This window comes from Protomyctophum bolini, assembly GCF_963924005.1.
Source record: "Protomyctophum bolini genome assembly, chromosome: 2".
Lineage (NCBI taxonomy): Eukaryota > Metazoa > Chordata > Actinopteri > Myctophiformes > Myctophidae > Protomyctophum > Protomyctophum bolini.
In genome coordinates, this window is record NC_137863.1 from 7,264,312 (window position 1) to 7,288,337 (window position 24,026).

General features: G+C 41.3%; 1 protein-coding gene across 6 annotated transcripts in view; it reads right to left on the bottom strand.

The window, feature by feature from the left end:
* Nucleotides 1-1,004: 1,004 nt before the first annotated feature.
* tacc1 (transforming, acidic coiled-coil containing protein 1) overlaps nt 1,005-24,026 on the bottom strand; it is a 36,346-nt gene continuing 13,324 nt past the window's right edge. For 2 of the 6 annotated variants that reach the window (XM_080792425.1, XM_080792424.1), the window contains exons 2-13: nt 16,479-16,588; nt 9,858-11,259; nt 8,512-8,581; nt 7,045-7,219; nt 6,001-6,062; nt 5,250-5,384; nt 4,759-4,835; nt 4,597-4,640; nt 3,761-3,924; nt 3,332-3,438; nt 2,913-3,033; nt 1,005-2,794 (exon numbers count right to left, since the gene is read on the bottom strand). In XM_080792425.1, the coding sequence (XP_080648551.1) occupies nt 2,729-2,794; nt 2,913-3,033; nt 3,332-3,438; nt 3,761-3,924; nt 4,597-4,640; nt 4,759-4,835; nt 5,250-5,384; nt 6,001-6,062; nt 7,045-7,219; nt 8,512-8,581; nt 9,858-11,236 (2,400 nt within the window). In that variant the 5' untranslated portion in view covers nt 11,237-11,259; nt 16,479-16,588 and the 3' untranslated portion in view covers nt 1,005-2,728. Of the gene's footprint in view, nt 2,795-2,912; nt 3,034-3,331; nt 3,439-3,760; nt 3,925-4,596; nt 4,641-4,758; nt 4,836-5,249; nt 5,385-6,000; nt 6,063-7,044; nt 7,226-8,511; nt 8,582-9,857; nt 11,260-16,478; nt 16,589-18,174; nt 18,617-24,026 lie in introns of those variants that run through there. The other 4 variants (XM_080792423.1, XM_080792422.1, XM_080792420.1 and 1 more) reach the window with 4 other exon arrangements.

Consider the following 24,026-nt stretch of genomic DNA (forward strand, 5'->3'; position numbering starts at 1 on the left):
TATCGTACGGCATACTATAGCGTGCCGTTTTTCATCATTTTTGAGGATTTGAAAAAAATGACAAAATGACAAAAACGATGGGTTATAGCCCATGTTTTTGAATTAAAAAAAAAAAAAGTTAGCCTCGTTTCTCATCATTTTGGACCATGGGCTTTAGCCCATATCGTACGGCATACTATAGCGCGCCGTTTTTCATCATTTTTGAGGATTTGAAAAAAATGACAAAATGACAAAAACGATGGGTTATAGCCCATGTTTTTTGAAATTTTGAAAAAAAAAGTTAGCCTCGTTTCTCATCATTTTTGACCATGGGCTATAGCCCATATCGTACGGCATACTATAGCGCGCCGTTTTTCATCATTTTTGAGGATTTGAAAAAAATGACAAAATGACAAAAACGATGGGTTATAGCCCATGTTTTTGAATTAAAAAAAAAAAAAGTTAGCCTCGTTTCTCATCATTTTGGACCATGGGCTATAGCCCATATCGTACGGCATACTATAGCGCGCCGTTTTTCATCATTTTTGAGGATTTGAAAAAAATGACAAAATGACAAAAACGATGGGTTATAGCCCATGTTTTTTGAAATTTTGAAAAAAAAAGTTAGCCTCGTTTCTCATCATTTTGGACCATGGGCTATAGCCCATATCGTACGGCATACTATAGCGCGCCGTTTTTCATCATTTTTGAGGATTTGAAAAAAATGACGAAATGAAAAAAACGATGGGTTATAGCCCATGTTTTTTGAAATTTTTCAAAAAAAGGTTATCCTCGTTTCTCATCATTTTGGACCATGGGCTATAGCCTATATCGTACGGCATACTATAGCGCGCCGTTTTTCATCATTTTTGATGATTTGACAAAAATTTAAAAATTAAAAAAACGATGGGTTATAGCCCATGTTCCCATAGTAAGCACTTCCTTCGACTACACAGGATGAACTCAACATCCTCTCCCACATTTTTGGCATTGCATTGGAAAATAATCAGTGCAGTGTAACCTGGTAGTGTTAGCGTACCATTTAAATGTTAACCATTTATTCAGAAATGCCATATGCACAAAATATAATGGTTGATATCAAATCTTTTACAAATACTGACAGCAAAATAATGAATATTTTGTTCATAAAGTATTAAAATATAGACATTTGTATAACGCAACAATGAATTTTACATACAAGGCATCATCAAACAAATACAAGATCATCACTACAGGACATGATTTGGCACTGACATTGGCAGATTGTTTTGATCCATCCAATTGAGGTCCATTATTGTTTAATGGCTCCAACACAGCATAGTTCAGAGATCACTCCAGATATTACTGCAAAAGAGTCCATTTTGTTTGAAAGAACTTATTAGTAATATGTAGCTGAAGGATCAGACCAAAGGATATTCCGAGCAAACACAGTATACATATACATACTTAACACTATGGCATGGGAATCTGGGAACATTTGCATCAGGTAAATAATTGAAAACTAAAACTAGTTACTCTGTTTTTACAAAAGTGTCAAAATAAAGGCACATATCTCTGTTGTTGGACAGAAATCAACTCACACCAAAATGTTCATTTTTGAGGAAATGAAAGATATATTTTTTTAAGGAAATGAAGAAAAACAGATTTTTAAAACAAAGCAATGCATGCCTCATTGAAGTTGGTATTGTGATTTTATTGTCAGATAGCCTACTTGCATGAGAGGGGGAGTTATCTGCTTTAGCAGACAGTTTGATGGTCCAATGGAGTTAGCTGGTTTTGTCAGAAGCACTTTTTAATATTTTTAATTGGTTTAATATGTTTTAACCAACACACAGACGTAAAGGGTGTTCAATAGCATTGATTTATGTTATCTGGTCTCTGAAAGTTTTTCTGCTGGTTTCTGCCAGACAGTTCTGACAGTTTAACATGTATGCATTGCCTCTAATAAAATATGCTGCGTTTTCACTTCCATGAGGTCCAATCGACATACGTACATCCACTGCAAACCAATAACCTCAAAGCCAACTTTATACATGCACTATAACATTCATTAGAATGTCAAAGTCATACAATTGTTTCTCATGCCATGACGATGAGATGGTATGTTAAATATCAACATAATAAAATACAAATGGGTTATAATTATAACAAATCAATTTCCCCTTCAGAATAGCAGCCAAGTGACTGTATCATTGGCATCCATCAAGTGTATGCCTACTGAATGTTTAAAATAACAATTACTGTATGATTCAAAAAAATGACTGGGCTCTTTCCCTGTGTGCTACAATATCTTCACCTCATTCAACTAATAAACACAATAGTTGTTTATAAAAACACTGTATAAAGTGTGAATAAACAGTTTGGACATATCTCACTTGCTGATTCCTCTCTGTCAGTCACAACCAAACATTTCAAAACACACAGTTCCAAGGAGATGACCAACAAACAAACGAGAGATTTATAGAGAGGATCAGGATATCCCTGGTGGCATCTCATCACAATGTGACTCATTGAGGCCATATGTAAGCATGTGCTTCTTTTGCTGACACTTATTCACTATAATAAAATAAGCAAGTGCAATCATTGTGCCTTTTATAATAACAATATTAACAGGAGACAGAGAAAATGATTGAAATTTGCTCAGTTCTGATATTAACATCATATAATATGTTGCCGTGAGGACTGGAACACATCCGTGCAAAAATAGAAAAGAAAGTGATAACTGCATGATAGTTTGATTACAGGCCTCTTAATCTGTTCCTAATTTGGCAATCAGTTCGTCACAGATCTTGGTGAGCTCTTCAATCTCTTGATTCTACGGTGAAAAAAGGCAAAGGTGCAAGAAGTTGGTGCCATATACTGTCAGACAACATAACAGATTGCATTACGTTTAAATAAATTTTAAAGTGATGAAGTATCATATGTTCTCCTACCTTCTGAAGGACAGCTCTCTCAAGAGACTCTGCCTTCATCTGTTCCATCCTCAAGCTGGCATTGAGTGCCACACTCTCACCGTTGGCCTTGGTACGCACCTGGGCTATGTCCTCATTGGCCCTGAAAGACATTAGCATGGATGAAAATGATGTGTTTTGTATTTGTTATGTTTTCTTATTTTATCTTTGATGCTATGTTGATTAATTGAATACATAGGACCACACAATGGAAAGTCCCCAGGACTTTTATGTGTAAATGTTTCACTGTATCTCGTGCTGTTTAACTTTCTGTCTAATTAAGTATTCAATCAAATATACTGTAGATGGGAGTGGGATGATCTTATCCTCGTTTGACTTTGAGTAAGGAATAATTGCGTAAAAGGTTTACACTCCGCAAGGGCACTGATCGCCTAACATACTTGTCCAGTTTCTCCTCAGCGTGGATCTTGAGTGTTTGATAGCGCTGCTCCTCCTGTTTGACACGCAACAAATACTCCTGGGCACATTTCTTCAACACCTCTTCATTCTAGAGACAGAGAACAGATACAAAGCAGATATCGGGTGACGGGTCAGGATAAAAGTCCTCTGGTGAATTGATGTCTTGAGACATCAAGACATCAATTCACACAATTTTCAAGTACAAATATACATGGGAAAAGCAGAACGAGCTGAGCTCGTTTTTCCGTCATGGGAAGCCGCGGCCGGAACGCAGACGAGTCTCTTTGAGACTAGGCCTCGAGGGAAACGAAATATGACATTTTCTTTTTTATATATATAATTGCATTTGAAAGTTTTATATTTTAGTATTATTATTATATTTAGGTTGCTCTTATTTTTTATGTACTGACCTTCTTGAAGCCTTCCAGAACAACCTTCATGTTCTCATATCTCCTGAAAAGGTCCGACAGTGAGCGTTCCACAGAATTGAGATCAGCCACTGCCTGGTCTCTCTCCATGGTCAGCTGCCTGACACTCTTGTTGCAACTCAGAGTTTTCTGCTCTTCCTCATCCTCTGGACACCGTAGAAGGAGGCAAAAACAGTAGATTTTAACCAAACACAGTTAACCTGCAAATTTTCTATCATTCTTACACAAATTTAAATTAAACAGCACAATCACATGAACCTTAAACCAGAGGAAACAAGAATGCACTCAGTAGAGTTCAGACCCCTGGCCTGGTAGTGCTAAAATAACCAAAATGGATGAGTTTCTTGCTCTTGGTAGCATGAACGTTCACAGCAAACATATGTTGGTCACAGACAGACAGACAGACATACAAACAGACAGACGTTTGTTTTTTGGATTGCCAATTCATTCCCCCCACACCCACTGCTGTTGTACCCTACTCCTACTGTACAGTAAAAGCTATTTATAGTAGACATCACCTTAACCCATTCTGACCTGAGATCAGATTCATACGAGGTTTCCACTGGACAACACACTGGTCTGATGAACCCATTCTGACCTGAGATCAGATTCTAAAAATGTCAGTCGTTCTTCGATTTTTCAAAAATAGCAGACCTACAAGCTCGTAGCGCGCCACTAGGTGGCGCGCTATGAGCTTGTAGATCTGCTGTTTTTCAATAGCTAAAGCATAACATGATGCCGACACCAAAATGGGTTCCCGTTCAGAATGGGTTAAACAGTTAGGTAAGAAAATACCACCAAGTGAGGAAAGCGCTTACCGATCATCTGCGCAACAGTTCTTTCATATTCTGCAACAATTTTCCTGTCAAGAAAGGTGATAGAATAATGTCTCAATATTATATGTACAACATTTTGTATTGTGTTTTGTACACCGTCCGTATATATAAACCAAGATGTAAAAAATAAAAATAGATTTTTACCTCATCTCCAAAACCTCTGCTCTGCTCTCTTCATATTTGTTCTTCCATTCATTGGCCTCAATCTCTTTAGTGATGATCTGTTTGACAGAGAGAACATTTAGAATATCCAATATACTGTAAGGCCGACTGCATTTGTTTTTACCTGTTTACCTATTGTGACGGTATGTAAAATATCTGACTTCCCAATGTGTTGTCTCTTGAGAAAAATAACTCCACTAGCCTACACAAAACATATTCGACTGAGTTTTTCCTACGTTTTGAGAGTGAGCTGTTGAGACACAATGCTTTGGAAAGTGTTCCATTACATTTTTACATGTCCTAAACTAATCCAGTACAGTATTATAAATAGGCCTACAGTATGCCCAATTTATATCTGTGGTATGAAATATCACGCCAAAGAATATCTCCAGCGTGTAACATGGTCATATATATGACGAGTGACAACATATACATTAGCTTTAAGTTATCTGTGATTTGCTCCAATGATGTACCTCTTCTCTGATCAAGGCAAGCACTTCAGCCTTGTCCATATCACTCAGCTGGACATTGTCCTGGGAGGAGCTTGCTTTGTCTTGCTCATCGCAGCCATTCTCCTTCGTTTGACTGAAGGACAATTCCTTAGTCTGCTGAACATTTAGAAGACATACATCTGACATGAAAACCCTTTTCTTTGACTTATTATTACAAACACATTTCATTGCAGATCCCCACGTTATAATCTGTACAGTACTTCCACAGATTTATAATGTTCCATCCAGGAACACTGCAATAAAACAACTCTGAGAGAGTCTTCTAGACTAGAGTAGTATTGCAAGGTTGTGTTTCAATAATAAATGACTTGTCTAGTACCCAGGGGCTAGTTACAGGTGACCAGTACAGGCCACTGTATAGAATGAGTTTCAATAAAACATTGTGAATACAAAAATAAGTTTATACTGTACAGCATGGGCCACAGACAAAAGTAAGACAAATATAATGTTCAGTCTTACTGTGGGACGGTGCTTTTTTTTTGGCTTTTAGACAGAAATTGTTCAGAGCCTGAACGTTATTTCATGTACGCGAGAGCTCAGCATTTAAACTGTGAATCTTCCTTATTTCTAGCATTGGTCCCAGAAAAATAGCCCAAATAAAAAGTTTTAAACACCTTCAAGCCAGTGACTAAGAATGACTGAAGGAAACACATGTTCTGTGTAGTTTATTGTCACAGTTTCCATCTGTAGATTGAACTCTATAGCTACCTACCATATTATCTTTCAGCCTCCAGGTATCCTCTTCCAGACGCTCCATTACCTTGGTCTCGGGCCCTAGAAAACAACACAATCCATTATGGATCTATAGTACCGTTGACTCACTCCAAAATACAATTTAAATTGAATATGAATGTACAGTAAATCCATGTGCTTGTATTGGATTCTGACCTAAAATTGAGTGTAGAAGCAATATTACATTATTCATGCTGTAAGTGTCCTGACAACCCACTAGATGGCAGTAACACGTCATATTTTGACAAATACTTAACCAGGCAATGGTTTTAGTGGCATGCATGCACTATCAACAACACCCTAATTCAAATTGCATCTCAGAGTATAAGACGTTTATAAATTTAACTGGAATTCGGCACAAAAAATATATATATTTATATATACATACCTGACTGTATAATAATATCCCTGAATAACTAATAAAAACAAAACTAAGAATTATCTAATGATAACTATAGCCAACCAGAATAGCACTCAGAGAGATGCTATACTGTCTTCCAATATATGCTACCGTATTTTACAGCCATTCTAAATGTGACCCATAAGCATAGGACTAACTTTGACCGTGTACCGTGAGCTTTACCATTAGCATCGAAATCAGATAAAAACTGTTCAAGGGAAAATGTCACAAAGAAATAAACAAAGAAATAGTCAGACAGACAGTGATTACATTACACCCACTGGGTTGGGTGCAGGTATATAAATATCTAATAACTATCTAAGAATATACAAGGCAAACTAACAACGTTCCAAATGACCCTACAGACTAGGCAGAATGGATATATTTAGCACTGGGATGTTCTATTGAACTACAATGAGGACAGCCAACAGTGCAGGCACTTTCGGTATGTACCAATAAACACCAATCAGTAAAACCAAGGCAGTCTAGAGGTGTGCATAGTCAAGCCACTGCAGCACCCTCCGGTGGTCAGATTTGCACAAAATGATACATACATAATGGTAATAGATAGTACACAGACGTGTTACAGACTGTCTGTATACAAATTTGGTTGATGATTCATACCATTGACAATAGATGTGTCATCGATGGGCTGGGTTTTTTCAAGTCCTTTACTGCACTCCTCTCTGTCCTGTGTGTCTGTAGTCTGAGCCAACATGGCGGAGGACGCCAGTTTCTCCTCGTCTGTGGCAGGTCGGACGTGGTGTGTGATCTCTGGCACATGAACCACCACCTCCTCCTCCTCCTGGAGAAACAGGGAGAGAGGTGTTATATAGGCTTCATTTATACTTCTGTGATCTGGTGAGCTTGTAGAGCTACTACTGTATGTTTGGTGTGCAACACTGGCACACAACAATGTACTGTATAACCCATTCTGACCTGAGATCAGATTCATACGAGGTTTCCAATGGACAACACACTGGTCTGATTAATCCATTCTGACCTGAGATCAGATTCTAAAAATGTCAGTCGTTCTTCGATTTTTCAAAAATAGCAGACCTACAAGCTCGTAGCGCGCCACTCGGTGGCGCGCTATGAGCTTGTAGATCTGCTATTTTTCAATAGCTAAAGCATAACATGATGCTAACACCAAAATGGGTGCCCGTTCAGAATGGGATAAATCAGGCGCTAGACACCATGTGAAGAGCTTTTCTAATGAGATTATATATTGGCAGTCTCTGCTTTATTTGTGTCTACATAGTTACAAGAGTGATTTTCAGAGCCGTTTCACAATGCAATAGAATTAGGAGACCATTTTTAGGACTGATCATTTCTAGTCAACAGAGCAACTATCGAAGATATCTCTCCAGTATTTGGTGTTACATCATGGCAACCCAAATCTCTGCCAATTGCTGCGCTTTGTATAATACTGTAGCCCTGTAAGCTTTTAGATCTATTTTAGCTTTTGATATGTTTGAAAATGTTTTCATCTATAGTGAGACACACCTGAAAGAGGGCCGTCAGATTGAAAATGTATCAGATGAGGTAAGTTAAGTAGAACACACACTGTGGGTGTGGCTGGGATGACTCTGGGTGCACTGATTGTATCTTGAAGTAGCAGAATGTCATTATGTTGGAAGGTCCACATGGGAACTACAAACTACAGGTAATACTGAACCGTAGAGTGGTGATGAGTCACTGATCTGTCACTGTGCCAGGAACAAAGCACTGCAGAGCTGGACACAATGATGATCCCATCAGCTTGAGGTGTGTAGCTGGACACAATGATGATCCCATCAGCTTGAGGTGTGTAGGTGTGTGTGTGTGTGTGTGTGTGTGTGTGTGTGTGTGTGTGTGTGTGTGTGTGTGTGTGTGTGTGTGTGTGTGTGCGCTTTGTGAGAGGAGGGCCAAGGGGGTTTGAGATTTGCTGAATAATGGCCCTGGCATTTCTGCAGTAAAACACTTTCGGCTGATACTGAATACACATTCACACTAAATACACATTCACACTATCGCGTTCAAACAGGCACTATCTTTCTCTTTGTCTTCTTTATCTCACACACACACACACACACACACACACACACACACACATGTTACCTGAGTACACACGTCGAGGACCAAGGACTGGCTTTCATACTTCTTTACTTTACAGGAGTTTCTGCAAACAAAGCACATAGGAATCATTCGAATTCACGTTCACAAGCCATGTGTTGGTGTCATCTGCCATTTGAGTTTGCACAACATTTCCACATCAGACAAAAAAAGAAATCACACCCATGTGGAGCTCTTATCATCATACATCATCTCATTCTAGCGAATCACAATTAGCGTCCTAACTTTTCCGTCTTCACTTTTATCTTGAATGTTTGTGTTTACACAAACCTGGTACATTTAAACAGATACATTTAAACAAAACACTGCTACCCAACCACTGGAGGAATCACAAGACCGGACAAATTGAATTGCTGATGTGACCTGGTGTTCAGAGCAGGTCAGAGCGAAAACAAGAGATCTGTCTCCTTCCTTCACATGCTCTTTTATCTGTTTATTAGCAGACAATACATGCCTTGAGTAGAAGAATAAGATGGGAGGCATGCAGGCAGACAGGAAGTGGGAGAGATAGTTCCCGATAGATAGTGACAGGGACAGGGACAGAGAGCGACAGATACAGAGACAGAGAGAGGGGAGAGAGAGAGGGGAGAGAGAGAGAGAGAGAGAGAGAGAGAGAGAGAGAGAGAGAGAGAGAGAGAGAGAGAGAGAGAGAGAGAGAGAGAGAGAGAGACTATACTTACAACAGAAAACATAGTAGCTTGACTTGCTCAGGGCTCCTGATGTCAATAGAAGTGGAAAAAAGCAGAGATTTGGGGGTTGCATGAGAGACATGAGGTGTCAAGGACAGGGCGAGGGGAGGACAGGTTGGTATGAACAGATGAAGACAGGAAAAGAAAAGGAAAAGGAAAAGACAAAAGAGAGTGAGTGAAGTAAAGGGGTGTTGGAGCCAGCAGTTAAGTTCAGAGTCTGGGGAAAATTTGGCCATAAACATATGATGCAAATAGCCCTGCAAAAGCTGAGGAAAATATCAACCACTGATGCTATACGCACTTAACAGCCTAAATTTAGCCTGTTCAGGGATCACATCAATGGCCAATATGCAGTGTTAAGTGTATGGCATGCAGCCATGCATTCAAAGCAGTTTCTAATGCTGAGACAAAAAGGGAGTATATGAAACATAGATATTTGAAAATGTGTAATTAACTGTCTGGACAACGTTAATAGTCCAAATGAAATCTGTCTGGCATGATGAGTATGCAGTTATGTAACCATTGCTACAGAGGAAGGACTATTTCATTTTTTTTTTACACTTTCATAATTAAATATGAACTCTTTGTAATAAATATATAGATGAAAACTGAATGTCACAGTAGTAGACTTACGTCTCTGGCTTGTCCTTCTTTTTCTTGGGAGTTTGTTTCACTTTCTTTTCCGCTTGCGTGTCCTCTGCTTTATTTGTACCCCCATCCTTCACCTTGGTCTGAGGCAGAAGGGTGTCTGCTTTCTGTTTACCTTCATCCTTCACCTTGGTCTGAGGCAGAACGGTGCAACTGGGTATACTCTCATTATTAAAGGCCTTAGTGGACTTAAAGGGGTCCAAAGAGTCATCAAAGTTATCTGGATCAAACTTATAGGAACTTCTGGGCAGCTCTGGAGAGCTCTTAGTGTTATTGCTACCAAAAGGATTGAAGTCGGGGTCGTCCCATTGACTGGGATCAAAGTTATATGTTGATTTTGGAATCGGAACGTCGTCCAAATTCTGAGGTTCTGTGGACTCTAAAACTGTTGCAGGTGTCGTTTCTGCGATCAGCTCTGACATCGGCTCTGATACTTGTTCAGGATCCGGCTCAGATACTGTAGGTTCTGGTGCCGGTTTGTGGGTGACAGCTGATCCTTTGGGCTTCTGCTTTTTAGCAGGAAGTTTCTTTTTCGCGCCTATTCTTCTTGGCGGTGGCTTTCTGACCTCCCCCTCGTCCATTCCAAAGTCTAATTTTACCGCCTTGGTTTCCATGGAGGATTCCATCACTTCGACCTCCATCCGAGATGCAGAGCCAGCCTCGCATGGAGGCCCCGAGCAGCCTATTGGCTCGAGCCTGGGGAGAGATTTCATGCCACATATGGGAGGAGAATTCGGAATTTTGGATCCACCAGTATTGAAGGGGTTAAAGCTGTCATCCAGCTGGTCGGGGTCAAAGTTGTAGCTTCCCTGCGCGACCTCATGGCATATCTGGTCTTCATGCTCTGGAACGGGTTCAGTCAGTGATGCCGGTATCTTCAGGGATGGAGGCTTAGACTTTGTGGGTTTATTGTTTGGCACAAGCTCTGTCTGACTTGTGAGGCCATTTTCAATTGGCTCTGGAGAGAAAATGTGATTGTCCAACTCCTCCGGGAGCTCTTGAGTCATGCTGAAAAGTCCAGTGTCCTCAACAACTGGGAACAAATCTGCAGCTGTAGCTGAAGCCAGAGCTGGGTTGGGGGCAGGGTCAGAGTCACTGTCAGCGGTTATGGTTGAGGAGTGGGTAGGTTCAGGAGATGGTAATGAGGTTGATGTTGTGAATTCAGTCATATCAGGTGGTTCCATGGTTAGAGGGGATTCTTGGTCAGGCAAAGATATCAAGGTGTCCAGGATGTTGTCCACTTGTTGTGCTGTTTGTGTGTTGATGTTCATGTCCTCTGGGGCCCCCATGGGCTCCACAGGTTCACCCTGTCCCATATTCTGGTCCAACAGCCCCTCCTGAGTGTCAGCAGGTCCAGTAACCATCAGCTGCACTTCCTGCTCCAATGCTGAAGACAGAAAGAAAGAAAGCCTATTAAAGTCACAATCAACTAATTACTGTAAATAAGTACACAGACAGAGGAGGTAACAAAGGTGTGTGAGGAAGCTATCATCGACAACCACTCAAACCCCCTTCACCTGGAGATGGTGGGAAGATTTAGAAGGAAGGGTAAAGATAGATTCATCTCACCGAAGGGGAGTACCAATACAATTAGAAGTTTACACAATGTACACAATGGTCACTCTGAAAATAACAATTCAGTACAGTACGGAGTCTACGGACACTTTCTGACATGCTTATTGAGCATTCTTGTATTCCCATTGTAATGCACTATGCAAGCACTGTTGAGGGTGAATGGTGTTGTAGAGCCTATGTTTATTTTGTTCTTTTGCCAATAATGTGATGTATTTTACCCTGCTGTATTTACAGTAATCTGTCATCTGTATCTTAACTCCTGTGCTGCCATTGACGCCTTAATTTCCCTCGTGGGATCAATAAAGGCCATGCACATTTCTAGTATTTCTAGGTGCGTCTTTGTTTTCATTCCCACTAACTATAGTACAAACTCTACACGTTGTAATGGGAGTTGCCGACAGATTCAGCTGCAGATCTCTGAATCTGTCTTGGGAGATTAAGGGGTATGTGACAACTGATTGGATCTCTCAATCCAGGCTGCCTGCTACCATGCCAACTGCTCCAAGAGCGTCCGTTGTCATGGTGATGTTTTATTTTTTACAGTAAAGGCCAAGACCGTTAAACAGTGCATTTTGATAAAATGACAGGTAACTGTATGTGTTGATTGACTATCAAGATGTAATCACTGCCCTCTGGGCTCTGGGAGATGTCAACATATTTTAGCATGACTGTCATGCTCACAGTTTACACCGAATATTATGTTGCTAGGAGATGAGCAACAGCCTGTTACATTCATATCCACATTGCATGTCCATAACCATTTAGTAAAAATACTGATGCGATCTATAACACAATACATTGTGTATAGTATATATAGCACTGCATAGTTATTATGCAGTATACTGTATTATATAACGTGTCATGTGTGTGTGAGAGAGTTATAGAAGACATATGTTCACAAGCTGAGGGAGGTCAAAATGAGGACAAAAAAATGGCTTCCGTTTACAATAAAAGGTTGACCTTGTGTTGACATTTAATGTAAAACAAATGTAATCCTTCCATATCTGTGTAGGCTGTGTCAATGTGTGAAAAAGTATTACGAAGGCATTGGCCAATATGTTGTGATTAGCGAACCAGTATCACCTTGTTGTAATAAGCCAGTTTCTCAAAGAAGTGCATTCGTTTCTGGATGCTGAACTGTAGTATGAATTATACTGTTGCCGTCGGGCAGAAATCTTGCATTTATATTTCTTCTTTTTTTATTATTATTAATGAATGCGCTATTTTGACATATTATGACAATGTCATGCAAAAGAAGTAGCATAAATAAGCTGATCTAAAATGAGCTTGCCATGTATACTGTATATGACATTTTGCAATTTTGCCATTTAGTTTGATGCCAGGTTGAACGTCGGGTTGGATTGGGGGTAATTCCCTGTGGCACACTAGTGTTATATCCAGGGGCTCCGCTCTATTTCATGGCTGGGGATGTATTGGTATATCAAGCTGCCTCATGCTAAGGAAACAGGAGATAGGCTCCTGACTTAAGGGCTCATATGGCTTACAATATGCATCCCTATTTAGTAGTTAACGTTAACTAATACATCTGACAACATCTGGCCTAGAGTTTACAGAACTCTCTTAAATGTTTATGACAAAGTATTACAGTTGTCAACACTACCAAAATAAGCTCTGCTGCTGCTGTCAGTGCCCTGGTGTTGTTGTGGGATAGCTTGACTCACGATTTAGATCTACATCTAGAAAACATTTGCTAGTTGTCTAACATTAAAGCCTGCCACATGTTAATGGAGACTTTGGATATAGGCACAGACAAAACAAGGCCTTCTGCATGTTTACATTGGAAGAAGTTTCAAGAGGCACATTTGTCCCACTCAGCCAAGAACAGCGTTTTTCTCAGCCAAGAGTTCCTTCTCCACACACAGCTGCATGATGGGATGTTTGTGGTGGAAGGAGAAGGAAACGTCACCTCCTCCCCCTGCTCCTCCCTGCTGCTCACTGACTGGTTTTAACAACACTCACCACCTCCCCCTGCTCCTCCCTGCTCACTGACTGATTTTAACAACACTCACCTCCTCCCCCTGCTCCTCCCTGCTGCTCACTGACTGATTTTAACAACACTCACCACCTCCCCCTGCTCCTCCCTGCTCACTGACTGATTTTAACAACACTCACCACCTCCCCCTGCTCCTCCCTGCTCACTGACTGATTTTAACAACACTCACCACCTCCCCCTGCTCCTCCCTGCTCACTGACTGATTTTAACAACACTCACCTCCTCCCCCTGCTCCTCCCTGCTGCTCACTGACTGATTTTAACAACACTCACCACCTCCCCCTGCTCCTCCCTGCTGCTCACTGACTGATTTTAACAACACTCACCACCTCCCCCTGCTCCTCCCTGCTGCTCACTGACTGATTTTAACAACACTCACCACCTCCCCCTGCTCCTCCCTGATGCTCACTGACTGATTTTAACAACACTCACCTCCTCCCCCTGCTCCTCCCTGCTGCTCACTGACTGCCTGCTCCTCCCTGCTGCTCACTGACTGATTTTAACAACACTCACCACCTCCCCCTGCTCCTCCCTGCTGCTCACTGACTGATTTAAACAACACTCACCACCTCCCCCTGCTCCTCCCTGCTGCTCACTGACTGATTTTAACAACACTCACCACCTCCCCCTGCTCCTCCCTGCTCACTGACTGATTTTAACAACACTCACCACCTCCCCCTGCTCCTCCCTGCTGCTCACTGACTGATTTTAACAACACTCACCACCTCCCCCTGCTCCTCCCTGCTGCTCACTGACTGATTTTAACAACACTCACCACCTCCCCCTGCTCCTCCCTGCTCACTGACTGATTTAAACAACACTCACCACCTCCCCCTGCTCCTCCCTGCTGCTCACTGACTGATTTTAACAACACTCACCACCTCCCCCTGCTCCTCCCTGTTCACTGACTGATTTTAACAACACGCACTTCTCAATTCTTGGTGTTTGGAAGGATTTGCTACATACAGTCTGTTTACCGTTATACCTTCCAAGCATGGAAACTATAGTATACAAAATAGACATGTACATTTTCAGTAGTTAATTGTACACAGTTAACTACTGTGTACAATTGTACAATTGTACACAGTAAGTTCCTGTTAATTAATCAATGTGTCAATAATTTAACAGGAATATACTGTGTAACAATGGTATACAGTTCTTGTTAATTTATCAAATTTTAACTCAAAACTTAAACTCTAACTTAAAATGTACAAATGTGTTACATTTGTACATTCTCAGAGTTAAATTAACTACTCCTGATGTAGCCTGGGCACCATTTCATTTCGGTATATGATCCTGGCTGGAGCCGGATGATATGCTTACGTCATGTTGTAGGCAATGGTTTGCCTACAACAAACAGGAAGCTGTTTGTTGCTTCCTGTTTGATTAAAAGCAATAAAAGCTCTCGTAAGCGAGAGCTTTTATTGAGAGGGAAAAGGAAGTTGTCGCCGCCCGTTCATCCTGTCTGGCGACTACAAAACAATACTACAACATGACGTAACCACATCATCCGGCCCCAGGCGGGATCATACGGACTTTTGAAACAGAGACCAGGCTTTCCTCCGAGGCGGTGGAAAGCCTGGTGAGGCGAGGTTACTCCTGATGTGACTGTGTAAATGCTGCATGCAAACGCACGCACGCGCGCGCACACACACACACACACACACACGCACGCATGCACGCACACGCACGCACACACACGCGCACACACACACACACACACACATCACACACACACACACACACAGTTTTTACAGTGAGGATTATCCATAACATAACAATGATGATTCACAATACATCATTGGGTGTTGTTGGCGTTACGCAAAGGGCTGGAGACAGCATGTATGGTCTGTTAACATGTAACAGTTAATCAAACGATTAACTATTACATATTTCATCGTTTCTAAAAAATATATATTGATAATTGATCATTTCAATCTCTATTTTGGGCATGCAATTATAGGCGTATGGTTTCCCAAAAAAATCTAAAATACTGAAATTAAGCAATCGACAAGCTCACAACACATTGCAACGTGTTGTGAGCTTGTAGATCAGCCATTTTCACTATTATTTCAAAATACTGTTGTGCGACAGTGTAATATATAACACTTGGTTAACAAATGGTTGATTTGTTAACAAAATCTAAGAGATAAAAATGTTGCTTCTCAATGATTTGATTAAGCAATAATAATTGATAGTTTGCAGCCCTAGTAACATGTTCAGCCACTCTTCTCTGCACTCTGACCTGTCCCATTGACCAACAAAAAGCATCTGACCTGTCCCAGATTGACCAATGGAAAGTCAAATGATCCTGAGCTTTTGTATAACCTGCTGAATTCCAGACCAAAAGGACATTCCCACACTCTGTTCTCCTGGCTCCTCCCACCCATTCAGCTCGCAATAATGACACCGCTGTCAGCATCATCACAACCAAGAACTCAGTATGCACACAGCCATTCACACAGTGAAACCCTCAGTGTTCATTTCACTGTACAAATACAACAAAATGGAGCCGTGAAACCAGACACAACAAACATGCAAATATGTGCAAATTAGGCATACACCCAAACACGAAAATACACATGCACTCTAGGAGTGTCCAGAGGGACTTCAAAAAGCTGTCTTGTTGCCATGGAAACATCAAGGAGGCAGTCGCTCTCTCTCTCCACGTGAACGCAGAACGTGCCAGTGAGATGGTATTATATAACGTCTGCTCAGTTCAATGTTGTTTATGTTCATACAGACATTGAATTCTGACCTGAGATCAGATTCTAAAAATGTCTTCTACATCCCGACAGTTTTCTGAAAAAGCTATGTTTCTATGTCAGTCGTTCTTCGATTTTTCAAATATAGCAGACCTACAAGCTCGTAGCGCGAAGATCTGCTATTTTTCAATAGCTAAAGCATAACATAATGCTAACACCAAAAGGGGTTCCTGCCCAAAATGGGTTAATAGCATGATCTTTCCTTCGTTTCTTATTGGTTTTTTCAAGCAGTGTGGTCTAGCAGTGGCCTCACCTGTTGCGACTGCATCTGGGATATTGTCCTCCAGCTCTCCTGGGGATTTCAGAGGGGAATGCACTGGAGTGGATGATTCAGGGGTCTCAAAATGGCCCTCAGAGTCAGAGCTGTAGGAAACAGAGAGTGTAAGGTTAGCATAAAGGAAACAATTTATGTTTCTTATAGTTTTAGATGTAAAGCAAAGCAAAGTTACCATGTTTACCCAGGGTAACTGGACTAAGAACTTGTTTACAGCCAGGCCCTGCTCATTTCATAGAACATTTCATGGTAGGGGTTCAATGCCTTGCTCAAGGGCACTTCAACGGTGGTAATTTTAACGTGCCGGTCCGGGGATACGGACTAGCGACCTTCCAATATCAAGACCGCTCCGCAAACCGTTCGGCCACCGCTGCCCGCATTACTTTAGTTTTACCTGAGGATACACATTGAGCAAAGGTAGTACAGACCAGCATTTGTTGTAGTTGTTGAAAATACCAGCGAATCAAGTTTTCTAAAAGTTTTCCCCCAGTTTAATTTAGAAAGTGTCTAGTACAGATCCTTCCACGACAAAACATGACCTTGAGGCTTCCCACAATATGAAAGGGGGGAACTAAATTACTATTGCTATTTTAGTTTGTAAGCCAATTCCATCCAAGAAGTCTTGTGGGCAGCACAATAGGAAAGACAAAAACTCATCATGCTGGATGGATATTTATTACTTCCTGATTCAGCATTAGTGTAGTGTTTGGCTGAGCTTTCACAAGAGCGTTAATAAAGTAAAGTGGTATATAGAGAGCATGAGTTAAGTCCGTTGCTCTCCCCAAGTTGGCGGAGGGTGTGTAGAGCCCAGGTCAGGATCACAGTAGATGATTGGCACAGGGGTGAAAAATGGGTTACAAAATCGTGGGATAAAAAATATATAAAAAAAAAAGAGAGAGCAGATGTTGGAGAAGCAAACGGACTGTGACTGACTACTGACTACTAACTCTTAAGCAAGAAACCAAAACTAAAAGTGTGTTTTGTGATACAAAATAATGATGCTTGTTAACAAAATCAGACTCGAAGAGTGGAAACGGACATGGTCGTTATGTCAACAACACAGTACCCCTACCACCACGGGCTGTGTGTGTGTGTGTGTGTGTGTGTGTGTGTGTGTGTGTGTGTGTGTGTGTGTGTGTGTGTGTGTGTGTGTGTGTGTGTGTGTGTGTGTGTGTGTGTGTGTATAAACATCATTAGACTATTTTGAACCTGGACCTGGAGTGCATTATTCCCTACTATAGCCACAGAAATTAGGAAGCAAGGCTAAGCAAAACATTCTCCATTTGTTTGTTCTCCAATGTCAGAGCCCCTCACCACAGTTACACTATCCGTGATGCTTTTTCCAATAAACATTCCCACCATCCCATCATCAAACATCACATTGTCAAGTGACAACATTAAATATTTGCTGTCCCATTGGCCAGTAGTACAACAAATGTATTTTTTCTTTTGAATCTCTCAATATACTCGACTCCCTGTTTTCCCTTTTCCTTTTAAATGAACACACACTGTGCAGCCTTAAAACAATGACCATATACAGAAAACCCCACCACAGGTGGAAAAGCACATACACACACACAGTCACGCACGCACGCACACACAAACACTCTCTGTCTGTCTTCCAGGCAGCAGCATGAAAACAACACAGTTTGGAAGCTCAACTCTTGGCACTCGCCTAAAGCCTTGAGATCTGTCCTCCTCTTCCTCCCCTGTCTCTCCACGTCCACCCTCTTCTCCAGCCTCCCGCCTCTCCTCCTCATCCTCCTCTCCTTCTCCTCCTCGCACCGCCGTCCATGTCCACTTGGCCCAGGACACAGGGGACAGCCAAGACATGTCTCAAGTCTTCTACAGGTTGTCCACGTCTGTCTGTCTGTCCAAGACGACTCTATACCAGCAGAAAACCTGTTTCTCCTCTCAGCTTCTCGTCCCTCAGATGTCCAGTGAACCAACTGCTCTCATAGTTCTCAACGTAATTTGCTTCTTCATATTAGTCACCGTTTCCCTTCACTATTTTTTCCCTGGATGACTAAACGCTTCAACTCAGTCACGCTCCGTTCTCCTCCTTCTGTCTCTGTGGCAGAATACCACAGCTCTGATCAGCTGGCTTCCAAAATGCTTCTCTCTCTCTCTCTCTCCCCTGCCCCCTCCACCTCTGAGGCAGTCCACTAACAGAGAACAGGAGGGGAGAGACAGGAAGCCTGTGACTTGAACAGATGCGTGCTTTGCCTGAGCCAGTCAGACTGCTCTCCCCTGTGGGTTAAGAATGGTATCTCCCAGCCAGGGCTTGCTGTTTCACTCCAAAAAGTAGAAGGCGGGGGAGAGAGAGAAAACAAACACAGGAGGAGGAGAAGTGGAACCGAACTGGTGGGGCTCCAGCATGGTTTACAGCCCAGAGAGAGAGGTTAGGAATGTGGGGCCGGAGCTTAACCCCTACCGCCCCGGGCTGGTTAACTGTTAAAACGCACGTCTCTCATCCAATGGCAGAACAAGCCAACAAGGGGAAGAACCTGTTCTGTTACGTAGCCTCTGGAGATCCACCTGCGTGGAAGTATTGTATGTTATCCAATTCACCTAAGTTAATGCTTCAGAGCAGTCCTTGACTGACAGGAGGTATGTCCACAATCCCCTGCAGTAGTATGATGAGTAAAATAAAATAAACAGGGTAGGCTACCGTAAATATTTGAGGAAAGACCAGCCTCATCTTCCTGATGTCTTGAATGTGCCTGAGGATTTGACTGTTCTGTAGAATAACTAATGTCACTCAAAACTCCAGTGACATTCAGTAAATACCAAGATATTTACTGACCAAGATATATATGTTGTTATTTCTGTGTGTCTTATTACAAGTTACTGTAACTGAACAGCTTTTTTCATGAATTTTCAATTTCATCCAATGGCTCTTTCATGTAAGTAATCTTGCTTGCACATCTTGAGTCATTTTATGCTTTGTTTATTATTTCAGACAGATACAATGAGAAAGGAAAGGCGGGGGAGAGAGGGGATGACAGGCAAGGCAGTAATGTGCCGGTTGGATTCAAAAGGTTTTAGCCTGATTTATAGGGCTTGCACCCTTTCACACACATTCTACTACTACTTATTTAATATTTAAATCAAGAAACAGCACTTGAGTAGAATATACTAGCATTCTTTGCACCCCTGATTAACCCATTCTGACCGGGCACCCATTTTGGTGTTGGCATCATGTTATGCTTTAGCTATTGAAAAATAGCAGATCTACAAGCTCATATCGCGCCACCGAGTGGCGCGATATGAGCTTGTAGGTCTGCTATTTTTGAAAAATCGACAGAACGACTGACATTTTTAGAATCTGATCTCAGGTCAGAATGGGTTAATCAGACCAGTGTGTGTCCCGTGGAAACCTCGTATGAATCTGATCTCAGGTCAGAATGGGTTAAAATGAACAGTCCTAGCATAATATGTGTAATATACATTTTCCAAATAGTGTGTGTGTGTGTGTGTGTGTTTCCTCACTTTCCTGTCTATTGTCTTGTGATATTCTACTGGCTGGACCATCTTGAGTGTGCTGTGTGTGCAATGGCTTTTCGGGAGCCAAATTCCGCTTGAGTTTTCCACTGAGGTGGAGGAGAGACACATGTGCTTCAATCAGGCTCAAAGTTTCCATATTGCAGAGGCGAAAAGAGAGAGGGCGGAGGCAAACCTATTTACCGTCTGGGTCCAGCACAGCTTGGGCTGAGAGGAATTCGAGCGATTCATATTTTTTCTTTGATTACAGTACGTGCTGCTAAGAATTATAATGTAGACATTATCCAAATAGATTATCTCATGGAATGCGTTGATCGTACTTAAACTTTTGCGCAAACATTTTGAGCAAAGTCCCTTTATATCAAATATCAGGAGGAGGAATACACTAAACGGGTTACTATGAGGGGTGCAACAGTTAATCAAACTAGAAAAGTAGATAATCTACAAGCTCACAAGATGTCAATTATAAATGTATTCATGTATAATAAATATAACCTAAAAAGCGCTTTGCAATTATTTGATTGATCCAAAAAAAAGTAATTGATTAAAATCGAGTAAAAACTGAGAACATAATCGATAGTTGCAGCCCTAGTTACTGTAATCTCACAAATCATCACCCATGTGACCATGTCTGTCATTTGTGATCCCTCATCAAACATGCGGAAACATGTATTATTAATAAACATGTTATGAATATGAATCTTGAGATCTGCATTTACATGTGCCTTTCATTGAAGATTAACTCAAACAGTGACAAAAGGGTATGGTACCATATGGTACCATATATTTTCTCATGTTACTGCATATTCAGACACATTTCATTGTCTGTGACTCAACACAGGGAGACTGTTTGGACAGGTTGAATAGGCAAGAGTAAAAAGGCAACCGTTTTTAAGTGTGTACGTGGACATTCGCCCAAAATAGCCGATCTACCAGCTCACAATGCCGCAACGCGACACATTGTGAGTGTGTAGATCTGCTGTTTTTGGCAAAGATATTTGGTGTAGACGGAAAAAAGCGGTCCAAGTACTCAGGTCCATTTCACTACGAATAGAGCTTAACGTTAAATTGTTAAGACTACCACCAGCATTACCACTGTGACTGCTGCTACCGCTCAGTCTGTGATTCTGACGTTCTACTTTGTAATTCAAGCACAACTACACACAGAAGAGCTCAGATTTCAAACGCTGTTTGGTAAATCTGCAAAACATTATGGGTACAACAGAAACTTCAAAGAGACAGTCACTGAAGCCAGGAGAAATCCACTGCAACCATGAGACCACCACCATCGCCTTATCATTAAGTATAATGTCTTAGTTGACAACACTAAACTGTAAAGTTCTGTCTCTCTCTCAGCACAGATGTCACTGAGGACACATTTGTGTGTAGTCTGAACTCTGAATGTCATCTTGAATTAACCACATGATCCCTTGCATCCCTATTCTGGGACGCGTCACACAACGCAACATGTTGTGAGCTTGTACTGTAGATAGGCTGATATCTACAGTGTAGAGCCTCGGGGGAAAAGAAGGGGGCCGAGTATAGATCCCTGGGGATCCCCAGGAATAAGTGGTTAACGGCCCAATAACAAAGTCTTCCCAACAGAGTGGCCCTGATACAATATAAAGTAACTACAAAGTTCACTGTGATGTGTGCTAAGTGTGAATAATGCTATTATATTAAACATTACAGTATATATCACGCAAACTGCCCTAAGAGACGTTCACTAAACAGAGTGAACGTGGCTCAAGGTAGAGACTGAAAGGCTTTCTGAAAGTATAGGACAATGCTTCCACTGAAGCATTGCATAACAGCACTTCCTCTATGTCCAGAAATAGGTACAGACAGAGAGGGCCTGAGCTGGGGCCTAGCTACTTTGACAAGCCAAGTCCTACACAAGCAAGCATAGCTATCAGAGGTTGATATTAAGTAGAGAATAGTACAGAAGTGGTTAGGTGAAGGGGATCAAGGAAAAGGTCTTAAATGAATGCTTATCAGTATCACACAGAGAAATATTGTAGGGTCAAATGTATACTGGTGTATTCTTTGACTGACAGTTTTGCATTACATTACGTTCTATCACGTTCTATCACTCTTGCCATGTCACTAGTGATTTGAAGCAGTGTTCCTATTCTATACATAGTAGCATGAAAGATGCAGACATGTTGTATGATGACAGAACACTGCAGCAACATGATTCAACCAGTAGATACAAAAATGGAGGTTGGCAGTCCTGTTTTACACCTAAACAAGGAAGTTGTGTTGTATATGTAGACCACATCCTCCCAGAAATGTGCTGATCTCTTCAACAAACACAGCTCACTTACTACTCACAGTAGAGCCCTGTATGACTGAAATAAGTCTTGCAGCGCCATCCAGTGGCAACAATGATTGTGACACCGTGACAACCTGTAGTATGTTTTCTCATGCCAATAAAGCCCTTTGAATTGAATTGAATTGACAACCTGTCCTACACAGACTGTAGTTGCTAAGACATCTGTAGTATAGTTTCATTAATATGAATTAATTAGTGCATTGATCAGAATCGATAAATACATTTGTTGTATTATTTTACCTATGAAAGCCATTTATTTGTTAGAAGGGTAGGCACTATAAGCTTAGGCTTCAGCCTACACCTTTTTGGTCAATGTTTCTTTTGCAAAAAAAAGCAGGCACTGTATTGATTTGTTTTAATGACCAAAATAAATAAACTACTACTAAACTAAAGAAAATAGACAGAGATGTTTTACTTACTTACCTTCCAGACAAAACATGACCTTGAGGCTGCCCTCAATATGAAAGCAGCCAGGGAACTAAATTACTATTGCTATTTTAGTTTGTAAGCCAATTCCTTCCAAGACTTTTTGTGGGCAGCATAGGAGAGACAAAAACTCATCATGCTGGATGGATATTTATTACTTCCTGATTCAGCATTAGTGTAGTGTTTGGCTGAGCTCTCACAAGAGTGTTAATAAAGTGAAGTGGTATATAGCCTCTCACAAGAGTGTTAATAAAGTAAAGTGCTATTGGAGAAGCAAACTGACTGTGACACCCTGGCCTGTCCAGCAAGAAACCGAAACTAAAAGTATGTTTTGTGATACAAAATAATGATGCATGTTAACAACTTCGACCTAAGAGCAGAATTGTTATGTCAACTATACAGTATTTCAAACCTCTACCGCCTGGGCTCTGTGTGTGTGTGTGTGTGTGTGTGTGTGTGTGTGTGTGTGTGTGTGTGTGTGTGTGTGTGTGTGTGTGTGTGTGTGTGTGTGTGTGTTTGTGTGTGTGTGTGTGTGTGTGTGTGTCTACTCTCGCAGGTTGGACTGTGGACCAAGTGCCATTAAAACTACAATTAACATGGATACTGTTATATTATGAGTTGCCCATGTACATCTAAGTCTGTGTACTTGAACTTGACATACAGTGTACTTGATATGTATTGTGTACTGCCTGTACTGTAACATACTTTATAGATAGGCTACGAGAGACATCTCAGCGCCAGCGAGGTCAGCCTTGCTGCATTAGTCTCAATACTTTGTCTCATATCTTATTGTCACGTCATTATGATGATCCAGCACTATATATGTTTCCTGTTGTGTAATAAACTTTGTGAACCTTTAGCGTGATACTGCCTCGTGTCTCGTTAATTTGTTCTCCCGGGCCCGCCGCCGCAGTCGTCGTACCAAAGGAATACTTCAACCGGATTATCACACACACACACACACACACACACACACACACACCACACCACCCAGCCTGCACCAACTAGTCTGTCAGAAACAGACGAGGGTCCAGTTTAGAGAACACAACAGATACCATTATCAGTATAATGGCAATAATGGCAACATGGATCCACAATCAGCATAATGGCAATAGCAAATAAATAAAATACATACAAAAAAGGTGGTGGAAGAGATCACAGTAGAATCTACTGCAAGTCTTTTAGAGCTAAAGCTATCTGCCGATCGGTAGGTGGCAGTGTTGCGCCTCAAATCGTTCATCAAGAACACAGAGGAGAAGAAG